The 26775-nt window shown below is 41.0% G+C and overlaps 1 protein-coding gene across 5 annotated transcripts; it reads left to right on the top strand.

Moving 5' to 3' along the window:
• The first annotated feature begins 433 nt into the window (after positions 1-433).
• Positions 434-26617, top strand: ARFGAP1 (ADP ribosylation factor GTPase activating protein 1). Of its 5 annotated transcripts, none has more exons than XM_059713197.1 (13): positions 434-541; positions 5328-5391; positions 6686-6795; positions 8009-8180; positions 8754-8854; positions 9726-9812; positions 10592-10688; positions 12773-12829; positions 13758-13790; positions 16975-17031; positions 19301-19360; positions 21058-21134; positions 21931-26617. In XM_059713197.1, exons 2-13 carry the CDS (start codon positions 5332-5334, stop codon positions 22286-22288), a joined length of 1269 nt encoding a protein of 422 aa, XP_059569180.1. In that variant the 5' UTR covers positions 434-541; positions 5328-5331; the 3' UTR covers positions 22289-26617. The 5 variants fall into 5 exon arrangements, with proteins under 5 accessions (XP_059569180.1, XP_059569182.1, XP_059569183.1 ...); XM_059713198.1 differs by having other exon boundaries at positions 445-553; XM_059713199.1 differs by lacking the exon at positions 16975-17031.
• The last annotated feature ends 158 nt before the right edge of the window (positions 26618-26775 follow it).

Below are 26775 nucleotides of genomic sequence, written 5' to 3'. Positions count from 1 at the left end.
CCCCCATGAAAAAAGTGTTTTTTTCCCCCCCGTCCCTAAGAAAAAAGGTGTTTTTCCCCCCCAGAAAAAAAAAGTTTTTTTTCCATCAAAATAAAGGTGTTAAAGTGTCCCCCTCCCCCCCAAAAAGGTGGTTTTCCCCCTCTTGAAAAAAAGGTGTCTCCCCAGGAGATTAAATAAAGAGCATTTTTTCCCCCAGGGAAAAAACAAACTATTTCACCCTCCTCCAAAAGGGTGTTTTATTTCCCCTCCACAAAAAGGTGTTTTTGCCCCTTGGATAAAAGGTGTCCCCCCCCCCCCCCCCCAAAAAGAAATGAAGGTGTTCCGCTGGCTTTTCCCCACCAAAGAGGGGAGAGCGGTGCTGAGCTGCTGCGGCGGCGGGCCCGCAAGGGTTAACGCCGCGGCGTGACGCGGCCGGAAGTGCAACGTCGGCGGGACGTGGCGGCGGCGCATGCGCGCGCAGCAGCCGGCGGCCGGGCCGGAGCCGGGCGGCCGGACGAGGTGCTTCGCGGGTCGGGTCGGGCCGCCCCTCCGCCCCGCACAGGTACAGGTACAGGTGAGGGGCTGGGCCCGATCTTGGCCTTGGTCCTGGTCTTGATGGTGGGGCTGGGCCCGGGCCTGGTGGTTGACCTGGTCCTGGTCCTGGTGGTGGGCCCGGGCCTGGGCCTGGTGGTTGACCTGGTGCTAGTCCTGGTCTTGCTCTGGGTGCTGTCAGTGGTGGCAGATACAGGACCAGGAGCTTGCTGCCACATCGCAGGTTCATCGTCCTACTGTCACCCTCCTTAAAAGATAATTGTACCTCTTTTGCAGTGTTTTTTTTTTGCTTTTGGACAAAGGTACGTGAGTAAAGCAATAGACACGCGGTCTTCAAGGCTGCTGGCCTTGCGGTTGGTGGAACGATACCGTCTCAGGAAACGCGTTGACTCCCTGGTTTGGCCGTGCCTGTTTGGCGCAGAAAAGTGCGTGCGATACTCAAGGCAGACAAGGTTCCTTGGGTGAATTTGATATCTTTTATCAGACCAACCCAAATGGCTGGAGAATAGTTATTAAGCAAGCTTTCGGGTTCAAAAAACCTTCGTGATACTCAAGGAATTGATCGGCTGAACGTCGGTTTTGCTGCCGAACAGCAGCTGGAGTGTTTTGACCGAGCGGTTTTGGAGGTTTACCCGTAATCCTGTAGCCGCTCTGATGAAAGTGCAAGGAGCCAACTCTCACCACAACTAGACTCTTTTTGCCAGTTGCACATCTGCTTTCCTGAAGGTGACGGATCTCGGTATAACATTGGAAACTGTTCATGTGACCGTGGTAGAAGTTTGCAGGGGTGTAGGTTGTAGCCGTGTTGGTCTAAGGATATAGGCAGACAAGGTTCCTTGGGTGAATTTGATATCTTTTATTAGAAGTTTTGCCTTTTCTCCACCTGTATCTTAGAGCAGGGCGTGGCCAACCCACGGCACGAGTAACGTGGCAGATTGGGGACGGCGTGGGGAACGGCAGCAGATTGGGCAGAAGGAAAGGATCGGCGTGGGGCCCAATTTGTGGTACACCGATGAAAAGGGCTGGCCTCCACTTCTCATCCTATTTCTGACTGTTCAAAAAGGAAATAGCTTGTGAAGGAAACGTGTAGTGGAGCCGACTAGTTTTATTGCAGTGACTGAATAGTAATTGTGTGGAGAACAGACAGAGTTGGAAAAAATGACTTGGTCATGACGGTGTGAGCCAAGGGCCAGGGTTTTCTGAGTTGTAAACCTCGTTCTGCCTGACTTCAGCCCTAGGTAGTTCCCTGTAAACCATATATACTTGCCTACCTGCAGTGCAGCTTGTGACTTTTACAGCACCTTATATTTGCTGTTTTCATCAGAGTCATAAGTGCCCCAGTGCGTTTCTTGGTGACATCCTTCGTCCGCATTGTCTGAATAGGACTTAGAAGGTTTTTCTGTGTAAGACTCCTCTGTATCACCAGCTAAATACAGTGCCGTGGGGAACAGAGGGCAGCTTCAGAGCCCAACTTTCTTTTCTCATTTCCCTCCTGCTTCAAGCGTCCCTGGAAGCACAGCTGCCGAGTCCTAGCGCTGAGTGGGAGAAGACCAATGACGTGAAGTGTGTAGAGCAGGGGAATGGACTTTCTCTTGCCTTAACCAGTGCAGGGGTGTGCTAAGGGGATTTATTTCGGGCTGCTGGCACGGATCTGAAGTTGGCTCCTCATTCCCAGTTCAACCTGGTCAGAGGACAAGACCCTTCCGTAGTAGGACGTTGGTTCTGATTAGAGATGGTCCGAAACTGTTATGAAAGTTTTGGTTGTTGAAACTGCAACTTGATTGCATGTCAAACCATTTTGGGGGACAGTTTCTCAAGTCTAGAATGGATTTTGCGGGGATTGGCTGGGGAGACCCACCCAGAATAACCCAGTAATTAGGACATGTTTCTGCTGTGGGAAAAGCAGGCTCAATTCTCTGTTCTCCCTCACTTGAACGCAGGTTTCCAGCATCACATATGAGCAAGCTTAACCCCCGGGCTCCTAGTTATTCTGCACTGGGTTTCCAGCATCACATATGAGCAAGCTAACCCCCGGGCTCCTAGTTATTCTTCACTGGCCTCTGAGAAAATATTGAGACATCCCCATTGCATTCCACTGGGTACCTGGGAAGCTGTGATCTCTTGCCAAGCAGCCCTTAAGAGTGGAGTCCACTTTTCTGTCCATCTTTTGGATGAAAGCCTGCACTAGCAGTTATGGCATATTCCACTTGCATACATCCCACATAATTTGCACAGAGACCATCCCAGTTTGTTTCCTTTTGCTTGCGTTATAACGAACATTGGTTAAATGCATTGCCTTGTTGCATCCACCGCTTACTTTGTAATTTCTTTGCACTGAGGGTACCTGCATGTTAACTATAACTATTTGTACTTCCTATAGCTGAAGAAGCTGAGAAGGGGCTGCACTTAAAAACCTTGAAAATGGTTGGAGCTAGTCAGTTTTGGGGCTGCTGTCTTCTCTTATTTTTTAAGGCTTCAAGTAGCAGCCTCAAAACTACTGGCTTCCATAATTTTTGAGATGCAGGGGGTCTTTGTGATATCTTTTATTGCACCAATGGTATAGCTAGGTGAGAGATTGGGCAAACTTTTGGGCATAAAGCTACCTAATGAAGGTTATGTTATGCCCAAAAGCTTGTTCAGTATCACCCCCAAATATACTGTTGGCCCAGTAAAAGGCATTACAAAGTACCCTTGACTCTTGTGTGTTTTCTGGGCATGGGCATTAATGCTGGGAGGGCAAAATCCTATCACTTTCTGGTGCTGTTGACTATAGAAACTGGCCTGCCAGTCTGCCATGGTTAAAGCTAGTCACCTAGCTTGGGGGTTGAACTTTGCCCTTGCCCACTTTTGCCTTTTGATTCATGCAAGCTTTTTGTCTTTGAGCATGATCTAGTCATCGATGTAGATTTTGTGTGTAGCAGATTACATATAAAATCTACATCTGCCCACATGGATACAGCAAGTTATGTAAGAGAAACAAGGCCCTCGTTGGAGAAACAGCGAAGTTAGAAGTTAATCAGACAGTGGATTAGTTATAACTTTTCATTTCTTAAAAGATTTAAAACCTGCTTTTAACCTGATTAATAGCTCAAAAATCCAATACATTTTAAATTTGAGACAGGACGCCTGAAATCTTTTGCTTCATCGAGCATTAATTACAAGGTAATCTAGTAGGGCCTACAGTTTTATATGAGAAAGTCTGTCCTTAGGGGGCTGCCCTTTAGCCCAGAGCAGAACAGCCGATTTTACTTTTTTATTTCATAGATATTTCGATATATCAATCATAATATTAACACATGGTAGATGACAAGTGAAAGTTTTTTAAAAACAGGAGATTCATTCAGTACAGTTTGGAGGACAAACAGCATTTTGCAAATGGTGAATTAAAAATAGTGGGTAGTTCTGATTGAGGATGAAAAGCAGGCAGTTCTGCAGGGAAATAAATAACTTCTGCTTTCAACAGTAATAATGTGTAGCAGCAGTTTTGTACTTCTTCCTGAATTATGTTGACATAGCTGATGGCCAGACATCAGCCTTTGGCCTTGCACTGTTTTGCTGTAGTGCTGCATGTCATTGTTTGTAATTCATAGGGAAGGTGCTCCAATAAATATGTGTGGTAGTGATGATATAAATTAAAACCTTAAAGGAATTTTTATTAAGGAAAAACAGTTTACAGGCTAGAAATTGGTTGGACTTTCTCCAAGTGAGAATGTCTGCGTGCGTGCTTTTCAAAGGAGGGTAGAGGGCATGGTGCTTAGCACTTCTATAATCACTTGCATCTTAAAAGTGCTGTACAAACCTCGACTCGCAAGGGAGTTGGGAAGAGTTAAGAGTGGCTGCTTTCTCAATGCATAGGTATAACAGCTGTCTGCACTGTGTCAAAGGTACACAGTGAGCAAGCGGCTGAGACGTGATTAAAACTGTATGGACTGCATACAGAATTTCTTTCCAGATGTATATCTTGATATAAAAATGTAAGTTAGCAGAAAGTGCATGGAGCAATTTTTCCTGACTCTTGCAAATTGCCAGCTGAACAGTCCAGTCCTGCCTAATGCTGAGATTGAAGTATGTTTCACATTATATATTCTGACCATTGCACTTTTCTTCAAATTTAATTTTAAAGGGAAACTGAGGTTTTAAAAGGCAGCATTTATGTTTAAAAAAAATCAAGTTCCATATAAGAGACCCTTGAAATTGTCCTCCCAGTACTTCTTAATTGAACTTTTATCAGTGGTTCTGCTTCTTGGCTTCTTTCCTTGGTACCATTTGGGCAGTTGCATTCAATTTTGCTGTACCCTGGATGTTGATTAAGGCCCTTCCCAGTGATGGGTGTAGATTGGTTTGAGGGTACATCTATCACCATCAACAGTGCTTTGGACCCATCTTGGGTGATGTGTGTAGTTTTATTGTAAGTATACCTGTTAATACAAAACTCTGGAAGAGCATGCCTGTAGATCCCCTGCAAGCTGTGGCTTAGTGACTGCATGTCTAGTGTATGAAGTGGGACTACATTAAATGCACAAAGTAAGGAAAACACTCTCTTTTTTCCATTTCATGTAATGTTAATCGTGGGTATTTTTTGTAATGAAAAACAATAGCCTGTTCTTCAGATTGTTGAGTGACTTGCCCCTTCCCATCTCCCCCCCACAATTAACTCTGACTTTTGAGCTTCAGACTTCAAGTTCCTTATTGCAGTGTTACAATCTGTATCTTGTGCACCACTGAGCATGCTATCAGCATTTGAACAATAATTTGATTTAAAACGTATTAACGCTGTTCTTTCTCCCTTCTTGTAGAATCATGGCAAGTCCAAGAACAAGGAAAGTTTTGAAGGAAGTCAGGGCACAGGATGAAAATAATGTAAGACATTCTTTGTATTTTGCTGGAAGTAGTTAATTATACAGCAATTGCTGTCTCGGTGTACTCCGGCGAGCTGATTTCAGCTGGTAGAGCTATTGTGTTCATGGTGCTAGTATAGCTTGCAAAGATTAAACGACAAACTTGGGCATCTATTTAAGTGTTTCATTAAATCATATTATAATACAAGATTGATAAATGATTGTGCATTGGGCATAAGTCCTTTGAGAGGTTCTGGTTATACAGTAAAACATGAGTGATGATTACTTAGCCTAACACACACAGAGAATTTTTTGTGGTATTTTTGGCATGCTTAAAGTATTTGGGGTTTTGCTTTAAATAAGACTTATCTTGTCAGTATGTAGGGTCCCCAGTCTGTGAGGTTGTGGTCAGCAAAGGGAATCTATGATTCAAAACTTTCTCATGATTCACACCAGTGTGACCTGATTTTTAATTATGTCCAAAAATTCTTGTTTGTAGAATCTGAAGTTCTGCTGTATGGCTTTGAATTGAGCGAGATTTCCAGAAGGGCCATTGTTTAGCATTTTGGTCTTATTGGAAACTTCTTTGCATCATTAATTTGGTTCTATTTATTTATTTATTTATTTTTTGAAGATAGAACCAGGGAACTTTTTGCATTTTGGCACCCATCTTGCTGGGGTCATCAGATCCCAGCTGTCTTTCCTGCCCAAGTGCAGTGGGGCTGGACCCGATGATCTGTAAGGTCCCTTCCAGCCCCTAACAACTATGAAACTATGGCATTGCTCTGGGTGTCTCTGAAAAACTTCCTATGTACATTGGCAATAAAACTATACTCGCTACAAGTATGTTTGTGGTTGGTTATCGGACAGTCAACTTGCAAGACTTCAGAAGTGCTCCAAACCCTTAAGACAGATCATGGAGATGCAATAAAACTAAACTTAGTTTAGTTAAACCTGCATGGTCATCTTTTTGTGTGTGTTGTTCATTAATTTTTTTCCCATGCCCTTCATTTATAATGAAGATGTCTTTCACAGTATAGCAAATGAAACCACAGTTTAGCTTTACATTGTTTTAGTCTGAGTTGGGGAAGTTAACAAAAATTGTTCTTCCTGTCAAATACAAACCCTGTAGGTGTTTTCTATGTGGATATTTAAGGGAGCTAAAATATATTCAGTTGTCTTGAAACACTGAGAGCTCTTAACTCTGATTTTTTTTTTTTGCTCTGGGTAAACTGGGTGGGTTTTTTAGCTGTAATCTGAAAGCTTATTCAAAGGGAACAATGACAGAATTAAGTATAGTCGGCTTCCTTTTTCAGGTCTGTTTTGAGTGTGGTGCATTTAACCCCCAATGGGTGAGCGTGACCTACGGGATATGGATCTGTCTGGAGTGCTCAGGAAAACACAGAGGCTTGGGAGTTCATCTCAGGTCAGTCTTTGGTACAGACACAGAATAGAGCACTTGTGGGTTTGTGTTTTTCTTTTCTGGAGAGAGGGGAAAAAATTGGAAGTCATACTACATCCAATGCATTTATGTAGTGTTATAAGCATACACAATATATTATTGGACCTCTTCTAAAGTTTATTGGAAGTTTTGCCTTATGCAGGAAATGCTTTGCATTCTTCTAACATGCAGTAAGCTCAGGAGTCCTAGAATAAGATGCAGAACCTGCCCTGGAGGTTTAGGATTTATACAGAAAGGGAAAACTGGGTTAATTGTTCAGGTAGGAAAGGGAAATGAAGAGTTCAGCAGTAAGACCACCAACAAGAAAGACGACCTGCAAGAGTAGTTTTTAAAGGATGATTTAAAATTGAGTGGGGAGTAAAGATTTCGCTAATGAATAACATGAAGGAACTTTTCCAAGCTCAGCATGGAATACTAAAAGAAAGGGAGGTAGGAGGGAGGGTAAGGAGAAAGAGAAAAAATAGAAGGAAATGAGGTGGGGTGGATTTTCTTGGACCTCGACGAGCATGTGATCTCATATACTCTTTGATTGAGCTTTAACACATTCACAATAGGACTGTCTAGTTTTTCCTTGTGGATTAATGAGCAGCAACAAGAATTTATGGCCCAAAGTAAAGCTGAGGGGAAACTAACCCAGTCATAAATGCCATAAAATGAGGTCACTTGAGATTTTACAATGTAGACTGCTTAAAACAGGTACTGGTTCCCCCTAAATGGGACTGATGGGAATGAGAGTTAGAGGTGTTAAGAATTATCTAAGCAGCATTATGAACAAAAAGAAGTGTAGGAAAGTCTAGTCTTTTCACAGCTTGGGGAAAATTTGGGAAACACTGTCAAGTGATGGCACAGGCCCTTCCTAACGCTGGCTTGACAAGCCAACCTATCGTTTCAGGTTTTTAGACAGTCTGTGCCCTTTTATGTATGACCTATAATGGGTACGTGTGGGTTGTTTGACTCCTTCCTATGCTGCATGAAGGAAGATCACTACAGTAAAGCAGTTTGGAGAATTGATATATTGATATGCTATATTGCTGAAGTGCATCTGCTGTGCGTGGCTTTTCTAAAGGCTTAACTTTTGGCGTAGCTACCAATAAGGTATTCTGATTGTGTCATTTTATGTTCTAATCCTATGGCTGAAGTTTATAAAATGTGAGGCATTTCTTATTCTGGTCTCCAGTTTTGTGCGCTCAGTCACCATGGACAAATGGAAGGATATTGAGCTGGAAAAGATGAAGGTTGGTGGCAATAGCAAGTTTCGAGAGTTCCTGGAGTCTCAAGATGATTATGATCCCTGCTGGTCGATGCAAGAGAAATACAACAGCAAAGCTGCAGCTCTTTTTAGAGATAAGGTAAATCTAGATGCACAACTTGTGCATTCCTAACCCTTCCTATTTGTGGATCTTGGAACAGTCCAAAATAATTGCAAATAACTTTCGGACTTCTCTTTGAAAGCCTGCTGCAATTCCTGAGAGAGTCTAGGCTCAGACTTCCTATACCTGAATCTTCAAATGGCTTTTCATTTAGATTTTTTTTGAAGTCTTTGTTTTGTTTGGCCAAATTGGGCCAGATTATTGCTGGTGTAATTTGTTGTAGTTCAGCTGATATCACTGGAGCTATGCAGTGATATACCAGCTGAGGCTCCACATGTTACCTTGGAAGTATTATTTTCTGCAGAAGAGCCAAATTGTTAGCAGATTTCTTTGCTGTCTACAAAATGGTACAGTCATCTGTCACAAAAGCATAAAAAGTAGTAAAATCCATTCCTGTGATGGAAGTATCATTCCTGTAGGCCTGCCAGTTCCAAAAGTAAAATAAAAGTCCTTGTCTCCAAATGCATTTGAAGCTGCACTGGGTTGAACATTTGAAGCTTATTTGAAAATTAGCACCTTACCTGTCCTTATTATTTTTTCTGCTCCCTGTAGGTGGCTACTTTAGCTGAGGGCAAAGACTGGTCTCTTGAAACTTCTTCTGCTCAAAACTGGGCTCCTCCTCAACCCAAGATGTCTCTGACTTCAAGTCATCGGTATGTTTTTCTGGTTAGCTAATGCAGTTATGATGGCAGCAGCCTGAAGCGATGGCAGTTGAATCTCCCCTGTTTTCTGCTGTCAAGTCTTTGATTTTACCAGCAGCACTGCTGCTAATTTAAGAAATTTAAGTTAGCGAGACTTGCATTGCTGTAATCAGTCACTCTCACTTCCTTCTTATTCTCACGTCTTCTCAGTGCATTCTAGCCTAGTAGTGGGGGGCCTGGATTTCAGTAGGAAGGTACCTGTACCAGCAATGTTATTAAGATCATACAGAACATTTGGAAACTTAGCAGTGACTCTTCTTAAACCATATTTTCCTTTTAGAGAAGATAGCCACCTGGGTTATGAATTCTTTCACCATAATACCTTGTTAATTTAAACAGCCAGAAAAGGTCAGCAAAGTCACTTAGAAAAAACAGATTGCATGCATATGCTCCTTGGATGTGCTGCCCTATTGGGTTTCTTGTGATGATAGATAGGTCCCTGGTTTTCACTGGATTCTTGAGACTATAGTAGAGGCAGCTGACACCTACTTCTGCAGATTGCCTGATGGTTACTAGCCATAAAGAGCCTGGATGTCTCTATGAGCAGCTAGAGAAAAGGAGACCAAGTAGAATATGACTGGCAGTCCTTCATGGATACCATCAAGTAAGCACTTGATGCAGTGTAGCAAGAAGCACCTGAAAGGCCAGTGTTTGGGGACTGTTGTGATTGTTCTGAGGGCCAAAAGAACTGGTGCCGTGAAGATTTCTGCATCTGATATTGCCACCCCTATGGGTATATAATTTGGCAAACTACAGCACTGTGCCAGTTGAGGTAGTGGCTCATGGTTCATTCCATTTCAGTTTTTAAATTCTGTTTTTGCAGTTCTGCTGGCCAGTCTCAGAATGCAACCGCCTCTTCTGACAAAGCCTTTGAAGATTGGTTGAATGATGATGTTGGCTCCTATCAAGGGTAAAGTCATTTGACTCTCAAGTAATATATTTTAAACCAGATACTTTTATATAACCCCTTTTATATCCTGTCCTTTGTGTATAAACTAAGCTAGAGCATTATTACAGTTAATCCATTTTGTCATATCAGAGTTGGTCGCCTTCTTACTAGAGATCACATATTAACACTTTTCTTTAGAGGGGATTAGAAAGAGGATGGAAATGGCCTTTTTAATGGCTATCAAGGACATGTTTGTGCACTGAGGCTTGAGAGTTAAATATAGACAGTGGGCTTAAAGGGGGGATTATTCCCTTTTTGCCATAGTAGCTTCTTGATCTATAAAGCTGTGGAGTTCGCAGTGGGCTAGAATATGAGCATGTTATATGGAACGTGGATGTTTTATAAGGCTAGAGTTGGGTTCTTCAGATTTTATGTACCGCTAGCTCTGTTACGAGTTTCTTAAGATTTGTGATCCAGCTGACCTATTATACCTCTGGTGAAGATTTATTAAGGCAATATAGCTTTCAAGGAGGCTCTTTGCTGTGGCGGACTTTCAGTAACGTCACATAATTGTGTAGTGGTGGTGCTACATGTTCAGATTAAAGTGCGTTAGAGCCCACACGGCCAAGGCGTCTGCTCTAGCCCAGTTCTTATAGGTGTATGAAAATGGTTAAAAACAAACAAAAGAAACAAAAGCCTCTTTATATCTTATATTTTGTATGTTTAATACATTTTAATGAATGGACACTCACACTATTTACAAATCTGATCTGCTTTTTTTTTCTTCCTTCATGTGGTAGAGGCCAAGAGAATCGCTACGTGGGTTTTGGGAACACGGTCACCCCTCCAAAAAAGGATGATGACTTCCTAAATAATGCCATGTCCTCGCTGTACTCGGTAAGGAGATGCTTTCTTTGCAGTCACTGTGACTTGTAACAGCATATTCTTCTGTCTGTCTGTCTCCAGATTATGGGAATATAAATAATGAAGGGGAAAACTTGCATCTGCGCATTGCACACTTCCCACTATAATTAGCATGTGGGGAATATTGCTTATTTCTGCTACTGCCACATAAGACTCACCTCAAAGTAATCTACTCAGATCTGACTGTCGCACTTGCAATGTTAGTTGAAAGGAAGGAGACGGTACTAATGGATGTCATTATATATTCACTTTGAGGTTCTTTGCTGACAGCCATTACTGATTATGTGATCTCGTTGAAGCTAGTGGTAAAATGCCCTCTTGTGACCACACGGAATCTCTGCAGGTTAAATGGTTTTTAATAGAAGTAAAGCTTATTACCTTCATAAATTATCACCTTGTTGGGGAAGAGAGCTTTCCTTTTAGCGGGTGTTAAAAACGAATATACACAGGAGGCTTTTTCCCTGTCATTGCACATCAAGAGGACCATTTGCTGTCGAATTGATGATAAGCCATTCAGCCTGTTCCATAAGAAAGCCAGAATTTTCAATTTGAGCCTATATTTAACATCACACTCTCCAGAAACTATCACCTTTCCATTGTCATGTCAGTGCCATCTATGTCATTACGTTTACCTGCAAGAAATAAAGACAAGCCAAGACTGCTAATTAGGAGGCTTCAGTGGTGTGGGTCAGTTAAAGAGTATAGTTTTAACAAGACTTCTTTAAAGAAAAGTCTCTTCATCTCCATAAGCAAACTAGCACAATTAAGTGGACAGGGTAGCAAGCAAGACATTCTGATCTTTTTTATTTTTTATTTATTTATTTTTTTTATATAAGCAGCCTTCACTCAAGGATATATTCAAGCCATTATGTCCCTGGAACATCAGTGCTCTAAAAATACCATCCCAGCAGTCTTTTCTGCCCAAGTGGAGGGGGGCTGGACCTGATGGTAAGGTCCCTTCCAGCCCCTAACAACTATGAAACTATATGGGAGGATGGTAGCAGTGCATTTTGTTAACATACTTTGAATTTGGCATTAAAGTGGTTAAATGGTGCTGCTGCTGCATAACTTGACAATTTTATGTGAAGGTGACCTGCAAAGGAAAAGAAACTGGCAAAGCCCCTTGTTTCTTTATAATGTTTATAAAGAAGGCCCAGAAGAATGTTAAAGACATTTTTTCTGGGGGTTTTTACATTAGAAATTCAGGTCTTGCCTGCCTTGTTTTTCTTGGAAGACTCTGGATGACTGGGTAACTAATGGGAACTGAAAGCTGAACAATTGAGAGGAAGAGTGTTTATAATGTATCCTCTCCTCCTCCTTTTTGCTTAGCTCCTTATTAGATGTGACACAAAATTGGAAAGAAAAATGTTTTTTTGCAGATTCAGTACCCTATTACTTTAATTAAGGTCTGATAGAGTGCATAATTGAGTTTCTGGATCCTCCAAGAAAACCTCTAAGAAAAAAGGCAACAAACAAAGGCTTGTATTTCTGGGGCTACAAAGGGAAAAAAAAGTTATTTCAGGCTTTCTCATAAACAGGCAGATAAAATCAATAACTTATTTGTATTTGCCTCTTACGAGCATATCAGTCCTTTTTTGTTTGGATGTATAGCTCTTGGCTTTAGCTTTTTCCAGGCTTATGTCAGAGTACACTCTGCCTTTTTTTTTTTTCCACTCATAATACACAGAAAGTAGCCTGGAAGATACCTGTATTTATTTGGGCTCTACTACCATTTTGCAGCCTCTTGCTATTATTGTGAAAATATATTTTGTTTCCACAGCGAGAACTTCATAAAACTCTGTTTTTCATTAGAATAACTCATGCAGCTCAGGGCTGTTCAGCCTGCAGTAGTCATAATTGTGATTTGTGCAGAAATCCAAAAGAAAACAAGGGAAATTCATCATCGCAGTATTTTTATTGTTCAGTAGGACTTTGCTACAAACCTGTCTCAATCAGTAGGCATTTCCCATAGCTACAGGACAAGATATACTATTTAATATATTGCATTAATTTAACTAAGCAATAGTAGAACAAAACTTGTTCTTTTTTTTTTTAAGGGATGGAGTAGCTTTACAACTGGAGCAAGCAAGATTGCCACAGCAGCTAAAGAGGGTGTAAGTACATACAAGCAGTTACTTCTGTCTGATTTTTGCAGGGTAAAAGGGGTTCTGTTAATTTGATTAGGCCTCTTATGGATTTATATAATTAAAGGAAGATAGTCTCCATTCCCAACCTCTCTTCTCCCCTCATCCCCTCTTTCCTCTGCCTCCCCCTTCTTCTGTGTTGTTCTTTCTTTTGCAGCAGGTAGGGAGGGCTTGTAATAGTTTTCCTTCAAGATCATGGGGAAGAACCAGTGGATATTTTTAGGGTTTTTTTCATATTTCACCATTACTAATGAAGAAAAAGTGAAATGTTCTTGTAATTTGTGGACTGACAGACAGGTGGTTTGGAGCTAAAAATATCATAAGACATTTGCTCTATCCTGGGGAATCTCTTCCCCTCCTTGACATGCCCAAGTAATTCTCACTAATGCTAAGGATTAACTCTGGCACTCTGCTTCTTGTTGACCTTGTACGCAGCTGCCTGAATTAAAGGGTAGAGTCCTTGTCCTTCTGTATTTCAAGTCCACCTTTCAGACATTGTAGCCTCATCTTCCCTTGCCTACTACAGGAGGCATTAAAGAAGGGTCTAAATGCTTATCCTTTATTTGGTACTTCATGAACCCTGGGATTTCTATATTCCCACTTTACAGCTGAGTGCCTCAACTTTTCAAAATTGTTATGTGGTCATTGAATGGCAACCACTGTCAGAGCGAGGCTTTTTCAGTCTCATTTACAATTGAAGAATGGACAAAGTGGTTTGTCCTTAAAAATGTGGAGATAATGTTCTGGGAGACAAGGTGTGAAATGCTGGCCGTAATGAAGTCAATAGGAAAATTCCCATTGATTTCAAGTGGGGTCAGGATTTTACCCAGCATGTCTTAATATGCCTGTTGATTAGGACTAATTTTAAATGATTGATATGTTTGCTTCCATTTTACAGGCAACCAGATTTGGATCTCAAGCAAGTCAAAAGGTGATTGTAATATTTAGCTCTGTGTTGTGATTACAGTTAATGGGCTTTATTTGTAATCTCCATGAATTTTAGTACAAGATGTCTTGGATCTGGTCCCTATGAAACTGCAGTGTGTATCCTCAGTGCAACCTTTTTTTTATCTGAATAATCATTCCAGGATCTTGCCTGGAGTTGGGGAAGAAACACCTAGATACTAGGTTCAGCTTCTACAGGGGTGGTGATGATGCTCTCCTATTTTCACACTGAAGGCAAATGATCCATGGTGCATATAAATCCATGCATATAAACAACAGATATACTCAACTGCCACTGAAGTTAAACAGCTACATGAATTAGTGGCTTTCCTCCATAAAATGTGCCTGTGACATTTAAGTTTCATAAAAACAATGGGATTTCTCTGAAGTAGCATGCTTCTCGAAGTAGACATTTTAATAGAATGCACATGCTTATTCCATTGAATGAACCGGAAAAGGTAAACTGTTTGAATTTAATTGTTGAATTATCTGCTTGCACATAAGCAGGTTAGCAATTCCAAATATACAGATGTTCTTGTTTAATTCAAAGATTAAGGCAGAGTTGGTCAGATCAGAGTGGCACGCAGCCCTGACAAAAGCATGAGCTGTTTGCTTTAGAAGAGTTGAAAAATCCAAGAGAGAGAATAAAAATCTCTGAAAGGAAGCTGAGTCTATCTTCCAAAGCCTGAATGTTACATTTAGTATGACAGAGAGGTGATGTATATTTTAATGTATGATACAGGAGAGACTTGCTTTTGAACTGTGGTTGCATGTAGGACATTAGCCTAAAATGCACAGAATCCTCCAGTTCATATTAGGGCTAGGGACACCAGGAGGCAGTTTGGTGTTCAAAAGGGAGTTGCAGACACTAGGTTGTCACTGTTGCACATTACAGAAGTTATACATGTATTGAAGGATTAAGAAAAATGTCACTTGGCAGGACTTCAAGGCTGTTAACTAATACCCAGGTTGAAGATGCTTGCTTGGCTTGAATGCAGGAATTTTAATGTAATACTGGTCTCCCTCTACCAAACCATCCAGCAGAAATTGATTTTCCCTTCAGAATTTTTTTCTTTTTTTACATAAGGCTATTAGTACTAGCGTGCTATTTTTAAATATCCCATGAAAATGTAGACGTTAATCAGATCTACTGACAAGTTCCTTTATAAGCATTGTACTCCAGTGTCTGAGCCACTTATCGGTAGCTCAACTCACGAATTAAAAACTGGATCTTTTACTTTGCAATACAAATTTGCCACCTGCTTGACTTTGCTTGGATGTGATGCGTTTTGTGATCATTTAGTGTCCATTGGCCAAACAAATTTCGACTTGGTTTTTGGCTTGTCAGTAGAGGCTGGAGTTGGTTAAGGATCATGCTACTTAACTTGCCTGAAAAATGCTTCTGATTTTTTGCTAAAAGCTGCTTCTTCTACTTTCCTTGCTCTCTTTCTCTTGTGCTGTCTGGGTAAAGTTTTGGGGCTACAAGCAGCAGCCAGAGCCGGTAAAGCCCTCACATATATTGTCGTGCATGGGCGCTTTGTCACTGTTTGTGCTGAATATGTGCATTTGCTCTTGAGCTGTCTTTTTTTATTTTCATTTTGTTTAAATCAAGTCTTCTTTTTCTAAAAAAAAGAAAAAAAACCCCTAAAAGTGATGTGCATTTTACTGCAATGTCTTTTAAAAATAAATTGGGTTAATTAAGAAAAGGATGAGTATGCAGCCCTGGATGCATTAGAAAACCTGTACTCCAGGCCATGCTCCCTGTAAGCGCTGGTTGTCAAGGGCTCCATTTGCATGTTTTATTCAGGAATGATATATACGCAGAATTAGGCTGGAGTGTCATTTGAAGACCGAACGCAGTAAGAAATGCCCCATGGAAGGCCTCATTAGTAGGAACCTAGGGTGTGCTGTGTTGAATTGCACTGCTTTTAAAGCGTGATTATAAAGTTTGGTATCCTGTCTCCTACTCGGTGTTTCAAAAGATGACAAATCCCCACCCATTCTCCCTTTTCAGTATCCATCAGCTAAATTGTGCAGTTCTGCCTACAGAAGTTAGGTAAGACTTCCTTGCTGATACGTGCAGTGTTTCAAGCATTGTTTGACATCCTTTAGTTGCTAATCCTGGCTAGTTATCTCTTTCTATGACAAGACATTGAAGTAAGCAAAGACAAGGTCCAGGTTAATAAGCTCCCACCTGCCCCTTTGAAAAGCCCATTCAATTTTTTAGGGATTTTTTTGCATTGAATTTTTTCCCCCAAAAAATTGTTTATAAAGAGGAGAAGTGGTGGCAGCCTAGGACACAAGTAAGACTTCAGAAACGAATCATCAATATAGAAGATGTCACCCAAAAGGGAAAACTAATGTTGTTGGGGCGGGGAAAAAAACAGTATTTCAGAGTGAGGAAAGGTATGAGTTTATAGTTTCAAGCCGTGCTGTCCTTTTAATATTATTATGCCAGACTCATGTTACGACTTCCTTGCTCTGAATCCCTGGATTTACATTGGTTTAAACATCCTCTCTAAAACATAGCAACCTTATGCTTCTGCCCTAGATTTAACTTTATTATTTTCCTGGAATGCTTGCATGCCTTAGCAAACACCTGAAGCCAGACATAAGTATAATCATCCTCTGACATAGGTTTGACTCCAGTATGTTGGTTGGAAGTGGAATTGGTTATTAAGATTATTAACAGTTGATGTTACCTGTGTCACAGGAAGGACTATTTCCTTGTGAAAGCATGACCATCCTTTCCTGCTGAAAAGGCCTACCATTAGCAGGAACATAAGAGTCGAGTACCGTTTTTCTCCCACTACGCGTGAAGGCTCAGGACTTGGCAATGGGGCTACCCTCTGGGCTGTTGGTGCTTGCTTCTGTCGCTCGATCAAAGACAGATCTTTCTTGAGCTCTGGGAGCTTTTACAGTCTTACAGCCTTGCATATCTGGGGTTTATTTATTTTTTGGGGGGGGGTTGTTTTTATTTCCTATAACATTTTTTGTAGCATTGCATTTTGTGTGCTTTCAGCTCACTCTGTTGCTTGTCTGAGGCAAAGCTTAAGGCTTTTCTGTTCTTGTTCTTGAGATTTTTGCAGGCTAGTTTCTTGGAGAATGTTGGCTGTATTTTATGAAAGAAAATATAACTGACTTTGTTTTTTTGTTTTGCTTTTAAATAGGCGTCAGAGTTAGGGCAGACATTAAATGAAAATGTTCTCAAACCTGCACAAGAAAAGGTAACTTTGGAAACTAGTCAATTATGCAGTGTGATTACGTGACCTAGGAAGTGATTCTGTTTCCTCCTGCCACGTGGAGAGGTTGTCAGCCCATCATTTATTATTGATACACTGACATAGCAACAAAGGGAAAACTTCAAATACTTTGGTATTAATAATGTTACCAAAGAAATGTTCTCATTTTTGCCCCTGCACAAGAAAAAAATCAATGCAAATAGTTCATTGCAGGGGGGCCGAACCCAATGATCTTGTAAGGTCCCTTCCAGCCCCTAACAGCTATGAATCTGTGTAAGCAATTCAGGGAAATACCCATTTGCTGTTGCTTTTATTCTTTTCCCCCCTTATGAGATGTCCTGTTCTTGCCATCTTCCTTCCATGTATGGAGAGCCCTGTGGTGTTCCTTAACGGTCTGGAAAGGTTAATGATAGCCAGTGTTTTAATTAAGTAATACTACCATTGTGAGAGCTCTCTTTCTTAGTGATCACCTTTTTTACTGCCAGCTTTTTCTCCATTCAAATAAGCACCTTCGAACCCTACCAGAGCACCTACATTTACATAAGAATCAGTGTAAATCAGCGATGATACACTTTCAGGCTGATTGAAGATGGCTGTTAATAGAAACCAAACTAAAAATTACAAGATGGTATTAATTTTTTAGATACTGTGTCACTAGCCTATTGAGACATTTTTATTTGGAAAACATTACCAGTTGGTGTCACTATTGAATTTATGCTACGCTGTTTCTAGGAAGTCAGAATATCAACTTAAATGATCAAAAGCAAGAGGTGCGTGTGGGGTGGTGGGAGCCTGTCTTCTCCCATGTCTAGCTATTTGCATTTTAGACAAAGTGATATGAATGAATCCAGGTGAATCCTGAGCAGTAACTGGCAAATAAAATAAGCAGCCACTTGGAGCAAATGGTGGTGGCAGGTTCTTTTTTTCCTGTTTAAGTCATAGTTTATGGTGTGTCAAATGTTGTCGTCTTCCTTGTTCCTTCTTTACATTTTGTTTAAAACTTTTTTTCCCCCCCCTTTTGACATGCATTTATTCTGTACTCTTAAATATTTTAAAGCAGTTCCAAAACATTAATAATTTAGATCATAACTTTCAGAAAGAGACCTAATTACCTATAAATCCTTTCCTAAACATACTTATTTTGGTAAAAAAGAAAGAAATAGTACTTTTTATTTCTGGAGGCGGGGGGGGGGGAGGGGAGGAGGTGGAGTATATCATTAGCTCTGTAGGATGTGGGTTCATATCTAATGAAAAGTGTAGTGTCACCCAAGAGAGTCATTACTCTTTTATCTCACGTTCATCCAGTTGACTTGCCTTTAGTGAAGTGTCTTGAATCACAGAAGAGCATTTTAATGAGTTTTCCACTCTGTTATCCTGGATCTTTTTTTTTTTGAGAATAGAATCTCTGTTGAGAGAAATTTATCTTCTAATCACAATTTTCGTTTTGCCAGACATGGTAGATTCTTTACAGATACAGTTATCCTAGTTGTACAATGCAGCCAATGTACTGTTTTATCTTAGGGTGCTTTGCCCGTAGCTCTGCATCTTCCTGTAACTTCATATCCTCCATGTTTTGGAGGGTTACTCCGCTGAGCAGTGTTGCTCACCAAGTAGGGTAAATGGTGCAAAACTGCCCTGGGTAGAATTCTTTTCTCTGATTCCTAGCTTTGCGAGTACCTAATTGACAGCAGCTAGCAGTGGTCTGGCTCCTATGCAACTGGCAAGTTACTTGTAGGCTTTTTTTGTTGTTGTTTTTAGCTGGTTGCAGGGTCTCAGCTGGTGAAAAGCATGCATTCCAGTGTGCTTCAAATGATCAAAAGGCAAAAGGCTTCACAGTCCCATCAAAGTTTCCAGGAGGCTTGTGCCATAGTGAAAAGATGCCTGTTTTCAACCTTGTCTTATAATTGCCTTCATTTCAGTCTCCCCAGAGTCGTGTTTTATTTTATTTTAATAAAATACGTTCTTTGTAAATAGTGATGTAGTAAGTTTGATTGGGATTTGGGGTTTTAATGATCAGGGTCCCTATAATAGTGCCTTTTCAAAAGTCAGTGGAAAGTTCGTCTAGCTTCAGAGGACTGCCCGTACTCAAGAGTAGCCTTCATATTTTGTTTTCTTAACGTTGTCTAGCAAGTCAAATATACTGTGGCTTGGTTTTTACCTTGTGTCTCTCAGCTCTTATCACAAATTGTCCTGTTTTTCAGCTGTTGATGTCATTTTGTGTCACAACTAACTGCAGGCACTTTGATTCATCTAGGTGAAAGAGGGAAAACTTTTTGAGGATGTCACCGTAGGGGTATCTCAGTTGGCTACCAAGGTACGAGGAGGCCTGCCTGACCGTTAGGAGGCCAAATATTAAGCCAGCCTCCATATTCTTCCTCAAGCCCAGGTCATAGAGAGAAGGAGCAGATATTTTACTCCTTCCCTCTGTTTGTTTTGCTTGTATGAATACAGATAATCTGGATAAAAGATGCTCATGCCATTTTTAGCGCGACCACTTGATGCAGAGGTGAGTGTGCATAGCTGCAGGGACATTAATTAGAGCTCAGCAGCATCCTCATAATCATTACACTGAGTGTGTGACGCAGGCTCATAATTGGCAAACAAAATTCTGGCAGTAAATGTGGGCCAAAAGAATATGGAGACAGCTTACATGAAGTATCTGCAATTCATGTTATTAATGTGTGTCCTTTTTCCCCCTCATCTCTTCCTATTTTGCTGCCATTGCTTGGTTATGGGGTAAGTGCTCCTACAGCTGCTGGTTACAAGAGACTTGCAGAATGTTATAACTAATTCAATAATTTGAACAGCCCTTTTGATAGTGATGTTTCTTCTGCCATGAGCAGCTGAAATCAGCTTTGGAAGCCATTTCCCATGACAGCTTACTGCCAGGAGCTTTTCCTGCTTCAAAGGAAGGGAAGGCCTAAGTTTTTTGTTTTTTTTTAGCTAAAAAGCGAATTTGTCCCTTATCTGTTTTGCTTAAGTCCTAACAACTTTGCCCCCTTGAGACTCTACAAGTCTATACGAATCTGAGAATAGTTCCCATTCTTCTTGCCATTTCATGGCTTGCGATCCTGATCTCAGCACAACAGAAGACGATTCCTTCAACGGCAGTGTTCACGAAAATCAACTTTTGGCCTGTCCACGGGAGCTGTAAATTGAAAAGACTTTAAGAAACCAGTTAATATTTACATTAGTAATCTGTGAACAAAGTTGGACCATGCATCACATGTGCTTGGTTACATGGTTTTGCTGCATTAGGAGTTACTCTGGATTTGTATCAGTATAGCTGCAGTTGGAATCTGCGCCCTGGTGTGAAGAGCTGCACCGCAGACAATGATGTAGCAGCGACCAAAACCAGGTCCTGTCGCTACTCTTGATTTAGATGTTACTTCATATGGACCAGATGCATTCTTGAACAATATTAAGCTCCAGTTGGATTGAATAGTTTTGAATGGGGCTTCGTAACTTAAGGATTTTGAGTTAAATCCCTTTGAATAAACTGCCATGGGCAGTTTCTTTTCCTTTTATTATACCATTTTCAACGCATTTGACCAAGTTTCTGTGAAGCTGTCAACTTTGGTCTTTGCCTTAAATAGACTCCGTAATATGTAGCTAGCTGCCCTGCTAGTGACCAACACCGAGCATTTTCTTTTTCTGGCCAGACAGTTTAGGCACAAACTTGGTCCTATGAAGTTGGGGCCCAGGGCTAAGTAGTATGGGCATTATCTTTGCAGCAAGCCCTGAAAATGCAATGGTTTAAGCACAAGATGTGCTTATCACTAAAAATAAATCCAGTTTAAATTGTCAGTTAAAACTATTGTTGGACTCCAAAGTAGGTGACTGGAATCGTGTGAGGCCACTTTCAATGCATTATCTTCATATGAATGAGGAGAACATTTTGCTATGCATTGTGGATTTTGGTAGAAATCTTTCTTATAACAAAAGTATCATCTTAGTCCAAACGAACGAGGCAAAGCACCGAGTGTGAAGTAACCACTGCTTCCTTTCTAGGTTCAGGGAGCTGGTAGTAAAGGATGGCGAGATGTCACCACTTTCTTTTCTGGCAAACCAGATGATCATCCTGAAAGGTATGGCCTTTGCCTTCTCAATCTCTTTTTAAAAAACATCAGAACATTTTTCATAATCCCTAACTTAAATTTCTTCTGCTGCAGTTTGAGGCCATTGCCCCATGTCCTGTCTCCTACAGCCACAGAGAGAACTTTCTTCCTCTTTATAATCTCCCTTCCCATATTTGAAGACTGTTATCAAATCCCCACTCAGTCTTCTCTTCCTCAGACTTAATACTTTCAGCCTTTCCTTATAAAATATGTTTCCCAGGCCATTACTATTATTATTATTATTATTATTATTATTATTATTATTTTGGTGCTGTCTGGTGGTCTCTTTCCAATCTGTTCACACCTTTCGTGATGCAGTTTTTCTTTCATAATGTAACTGTTCATCACCTCAGGGTGTTCTACAAAGACTACAATAGCTTATGACTAATTATTTTTTAATTTGTACCGAATGCATTGTATTTAATATTTTTAAGACTATGAATTACAGCTTAAATCTGACTTCAGAAAAAATACTTCCAGCTCTTCTGCCTTGCTTCTCATTTTCATCTTCAAATTGGTTTGAGCAAAGGGCAGCAGCATCATTGTTTTCTCTGTTCATACTGGCTAATGTCAGAGCCCTAAAAGTAAATCCAAGAGGACCACTTTTTTCAGCAGAAGCACCTCATTTAACACGGTCGCGTAGTTGGAGCTGGAGTTGGATAGTTTACTCTTAAGCAGAGAAATCAGTCGAGTCATTTGAAATGAATGGAACCACATCTAATTTTTTTTTTCCTCTTTTTTTTTTTTTCCCTTTCTCCCTTAAAAGACCAGCTGAGGGAGACAGTTACCAGAACAGTGGAGGAGAGGGCTACCAGAACAATAGTGTAGATCAAAGCTTCTGGGAAACGTTTGGCAACTCAGATCCACCCAAGGCTCATAAATCTCCAAGCAGTGACAGCTGGACATACGTGGACAATTCCACCGAGAAGAAGAGCTCTGATAGCTGGGATGTCTGGGGTTCGGGGACAGTTTCCAACAACAAGAACAGTAACAGCGACAGCTGGGAGAACTGGGAGACCAACTGGGAAACTGCAGGAGGGGAGAGCAAGTCCAAAAAACCCCCGAAGAAAACAAAAAAGGTGTCCTCAGGCACCGAGGATGGGTGGGATAACCAGAACTGGTAGGACTCTAGCCTTATGCCACATGGCTAAGGAGGGAGGCTGTGCTGGTTGATGGGAGGAAAAAAAAACAAACCACACACACATAACTGGATTAACATGGTTTTCTCTATTGACCTGTTCCCTTGTGCTTCCCTGTCATTCTCCTTTCTTCTATTCCAGTTTAGAAAAAAATAGTGTCTGATTCTCGTGTCCATATGAAGATATGGCTCTCCCATTGTCAAGGATGTCAGTAGATCTGTTCTCTTCACACTAGTGTTGTTGGAGCTGGGTATGCCAACCTCCTTAAATTAAAATCAGAGGAACAAATCAGTGCAAGCACGTTTTCTTGGCACGGTATTTGCATGTGTAGTTTCATAGGGTTGCCCATCCAGCCTTCGTAACTTCAGAGAGCGCCTGGGGTGGAGGAGACAGGGAAAGGAGAGGAGCTATCTTCAACAGATGTCCAACATTCGTAAAAGTGAACTGCAGTTGCATAAGTACCAGTTGAAATGCCTTTCTGGATTGCTGGGACTGCATTCAATCTGGCAATTCAAAATGGCCATTAAAACACTTTTTATTGAACGTGTTTTTAAACTTTACACGGTTTGAGAACTTTTTAAAACTTTTTTTCTTTAGAGAGAATTCATAGATGAGAAAAATCTAGGGCTAGATAATTATTTGTATGTAACCCACCATTTTGTCAGCCCGACTATATAGGGGTATTCAAAGTGGCACTACTTACACTCTTGCCCTTGCGCTTAGGCATTTACACAGTGCAGAATGCATGCAGGTGTGTAATGCACGGTTGTGGCGTATGTTCCTTGTAATTTAACTATGATGAAAGGGCCTTCCTATGCCTCTCTAGCTTTCTTCCTTCCAGCCTCTTAATTTCACCTGCCATATTTGTTAAAATGAAACATTTTTCCCTTCTGCATGGCACTGGACTGCCAGTGTAGCAGGGAAATGAGACATCCTGGAACAGTAGCACAAAATGGGTGGAAGATGTGAGAACCCAATGTAACTATAAAGCTGGAGACAACCCACTTTCACAGTGGATTTAGCAGTGAAATTTTGGTTCAGTTTGTTAAACTTAGAGAAATGTATAATTGTTCTGTCACTTTGCCCTACCATTTCCTAGTACCTTTCTTTTTTTTTTCTTTCTATTTCTGTTTGTTTCTTTTAAGAGATACTATTTCGAAGAGGCTGTTGGAGCCCTACTTATGTCAGCATTACAAAATGGAGCAGGATATGAATGGTGGTCAGGTGTCAACTTCAACCTTTTTTAGCTGCTTTGCATGATCTATAAACATAAACTTTTGCATAGGGAAAACGGAAATAGAAGAATTCAGATCTTATTTCCCTTAACAGCAAAGGTGCCTTATGTTGAGTGTTTCCATATTGCCGATAGCTCTACTTTTTTATTGTTACTGTTCTGTAATGTTATACAAATGTGACTAAATATTTTGAAGCCACTTGAAAACTTCACATCATGGTGCCAATTGGTAAAGTCTCCTTCAAATGATAGCATGAACTTCTTGATCTGAACAACTGTGAACCCTTGAGAGTGTGTCCAAGAAAATCTTTATATTGACTGTACGACAGATGACACTCATGGTATGATGAGTTTTTTGCTCTCAAATATTGCTGCGTTTCAGTTTTCACCATGGAGAAGGTTCAAGTGGATGTGGGCTATAAATGAGGTGTCTTTAGCAGGCCTCTCTGCCCTCCACCCCCTCTCCCGAATCATGATTTATCCAAAAAGTATTACCGGCTTCTTGGTTTGTAGTCTAGGTAGCAACGTCTGTATTTACACTCTGGGGAAGTGTAGGTCTTGCAGGCTTTCTTAGCTGTATAGTCTTTCAGCTTTTTTCTGGCCCCCACTTTTAAACTGCTGTCCTGACCTTTACCTCATTGGCTTTTTCTCATCTGTAGTGCCCTTTCAGTGATATGCGGAGAGACGTGTCCTCTCGGAGAACTTTATGCAGTGAAGGTCATTATCCAGAGGGTGCTTGTGCCAGATTAGTGTAAGGCCCCATGAGTCCCACTGAGGAACTATCATTGGCACAGTGACCCTTTAAATGGGGGAAATCTAAGGCCTCTGATGCCTCTTGCAGAACCATTGTCAAGAACACTCACAGCCTGACTCTTTATAAAAAGGTGACCTTTTATTCGAATTTGTCCTGTTCCAGAGATACTGTTGTCTTGGCTTGATTGCATGTTAAACTCGTAACGGTTTTTGTATTTTTAATGCATACTCTCCTATGACCTGCTGCTCTTGTCACTTGTCTGCTGCCCAGTTTGAACCTGTAATGCATGTTCTTTGAAGGCCATGCCATGTAATTCATGTGAAGTGGTATTGCCCAGTCCTTGACTACCATTTAATCTTTGTGAAGTATTGCAGTAGTAGTGACAAGCAAAATGCATCTGTTCAGCTGGGTTGCCTGACTGCTGAAACTGTCTGTCTAAAGTGATGAGAAGCTGATTTAGCTTCCCACGTGCATTTGGATTGTTATGTCTCTTTTGTCAACCTCCCCAAATAAGGGTTTTTTTCCCCCTCCTTTCTTCCCCCCTAATAAGATGGGCTTTTATTTCATTCTGTCTGATCCGTAATAATTTACCACATGCGCATGCATCCTCATATGCCAACATTTCATCCTTTGCCTAAATAAGGGGCTGTTTATATCACACTTGCAACTGTTTGGCACAGCCTAGTTTTTCAGGCTGCACTTTAAATTAGAAACCACACATGCCTGATTGGGTAGACCTTTGTGAAAATGATGTTCTTTCAGTACAGGAAAAAATGAAGGAACATTTTTTTTTCCACCTGTAAAGAAACCTTATGCTGTTGTGGAGGCATAAAAGTATCCTAGGACCATGGCTTGAGGATGGTAAAAAGCAGCACTGTACTGGGAGATACAGATGCAAAAGTAAAACTAGGCCTTCTGCTAGGTCCAGGTGTAAATGCAGTTCCATTTTTCTAGAACTGCTCAAATAAAAATGATTTTATTTTGGCCCATCTGTACCCAGAGTCTAGCATGAAGGTGAGGGATGGGGGAAACAGGACATTTTCTTCTTTGATCTTTTTGTTTTCTTGGGTTCTAGTTTCTTGGATAGGAGTTGGCTAAGAGCACCGTCACCGAGAGCACCGATCAGTTTTCAGAGTAAATTAAATGGGAAGGTCAGGGTAGGCGTGGAAGTAGTAATGAGCCCTCTCAGTTGTCACCCTTAACCGTTCTTGTCCCAGGCCCCGGGAGCTGAGCTTTCTCATTCGTAGATGTGCCCCAGTATTGTATTTGGGATGCACTGGCAGGGTGGGCAAACCTGTAGCATCGGTGCATGCTGTGCCTGTACTGCGGTTAAACAAAACTTTGGTTTCTAGGGCTCTCACTTCTGCACGTTTTCTTTCACTAACGCTGTGGGGGGCAGAAAAGCCACTGTAAAGACATTGGAGAAGGAGGGGACAAAGGAGGTAGAAATCAGAGATGTCTTCTATTTGATATTGTATTATCCAGCTTAACCTTCCCTGTGTTTTGGTCTCCATTTCATTGAAACTGATGGCTTCCTCGTTGGCAGGCTGAATTGCTAGAAGTAGCCTTGTGATCGGAGAGAAGATTTAGGACGTTCAAGCTAAGTGCCATTTGCAAAAGAGCAAACCATGTTAGTTCTTGAGTGCTCCCAAACCAGAAACTGGACTTCCTCTTCCCAAGGGGTTAGGTTTTTAAAATGTTTCGCTTTCTCTTAAATCAGTCCTGAGTTATTTTGAATTTCAAGAAATGCTTGGCCAACTCTTCCCTCGTTCTAGAAATCTCAAGGATATTGCTGCTGCTTTTTTTTTTTCCCCACTCTGAACATTGTAACATTCCACAGGTTGATGATGTATTTATCGGTGTAAAAATCTGTGCAATAATTTAACAAGTGTAGGTGAAACCTCCTTTGTTGTCTCATGCAGGAAATTACTTAAAGATGCAGTGTCCCTTTTTGAGATTTAATTTAACAGTCAGTAGAAATATTACAAAATCCCTTTTGCCTTTTCATCATCCAATTTTAACATCCTTTTTTTTTTTTCTTTTCAAAGAGGGTTTGAGTAAAAGTCGAGAGGCAGACTCTCATGCTTCAGTTTTGGACTGAAATGTTTTAGAGAGACAATTTGTAGAGCTGCTTATTGTTTTCATGCCAGCAGGAATTTGGTAAATGAGGGGTACTGTATCTTTAATTTTCCTAATGTGTTTTATGTGAAGTTCACAGGAGTAGCAGTTTCGGTGAACAGTATTCCTTGTTCTGTAGAGTGGTACTGGACTTGAACTGCAGTGTCATCTATTAAAAGAGCATTACAATAAAGCAAAGAGAAACCGATGAGTGTGGTGTCCATCTCCTGAAGGGGCTGCATTCATTTTAAAAGAAGCTGCCATCTTTACACGCCTTGAACTGGACTTCATTACAGTGAAACGTGGCTTAAGCAAACCCTTGCAGGATATCCCCAATTGCTGGTCTCTCATAAAAGTGAAGAAAGG

This window comes from Alligator mississippiensis, chromosome 9 (assembly GCF_030867095.1).
Source record: "Alligator mississippiensis isolate rAllMis1 chromosome 9, rAllMis1, whole genome shotgun sequence".
Lineage (NCBI taxonomy): Eukaryota > Metazoa > Chordata > Crocodylia > Alligatoridae > Alligator > Alligator mississippiensis.
The sequence above is the reverse complement of the archived record's forward strand: the minus strand, read 5'-3'. Positions and strand labels throughout refer to the sequence as shown.

What these genes read in the sequence shown, in the direction of transcription:
- ARFGAP1 (XM_059713197.1), top strand. Translation starts at nt 5,332, where the DNA reads ATGGCAAGTCCAAGAACAAGGAAAGTTTTGAAGGAAGTCAGGGCACAG. An exon ending in TCTCTGACTTCAAGTCATCG is followed by an intron (nt 8,855 to 9,725) that starts GTATGTTTTTCT and finishes CTGTTTTTGCAG; the next exon opens with TTCTGCTGGCCAGTCTCAGA. An exon ending in CCATGTCCTCGCTGTACTCG is followed by an intron (nt 10,689 to 12,772) that starts GTAAGGAGATGC and finishes TTTTTTTTTAAG; the next exon opens with GGATGGAGTAGCTTTACAAC.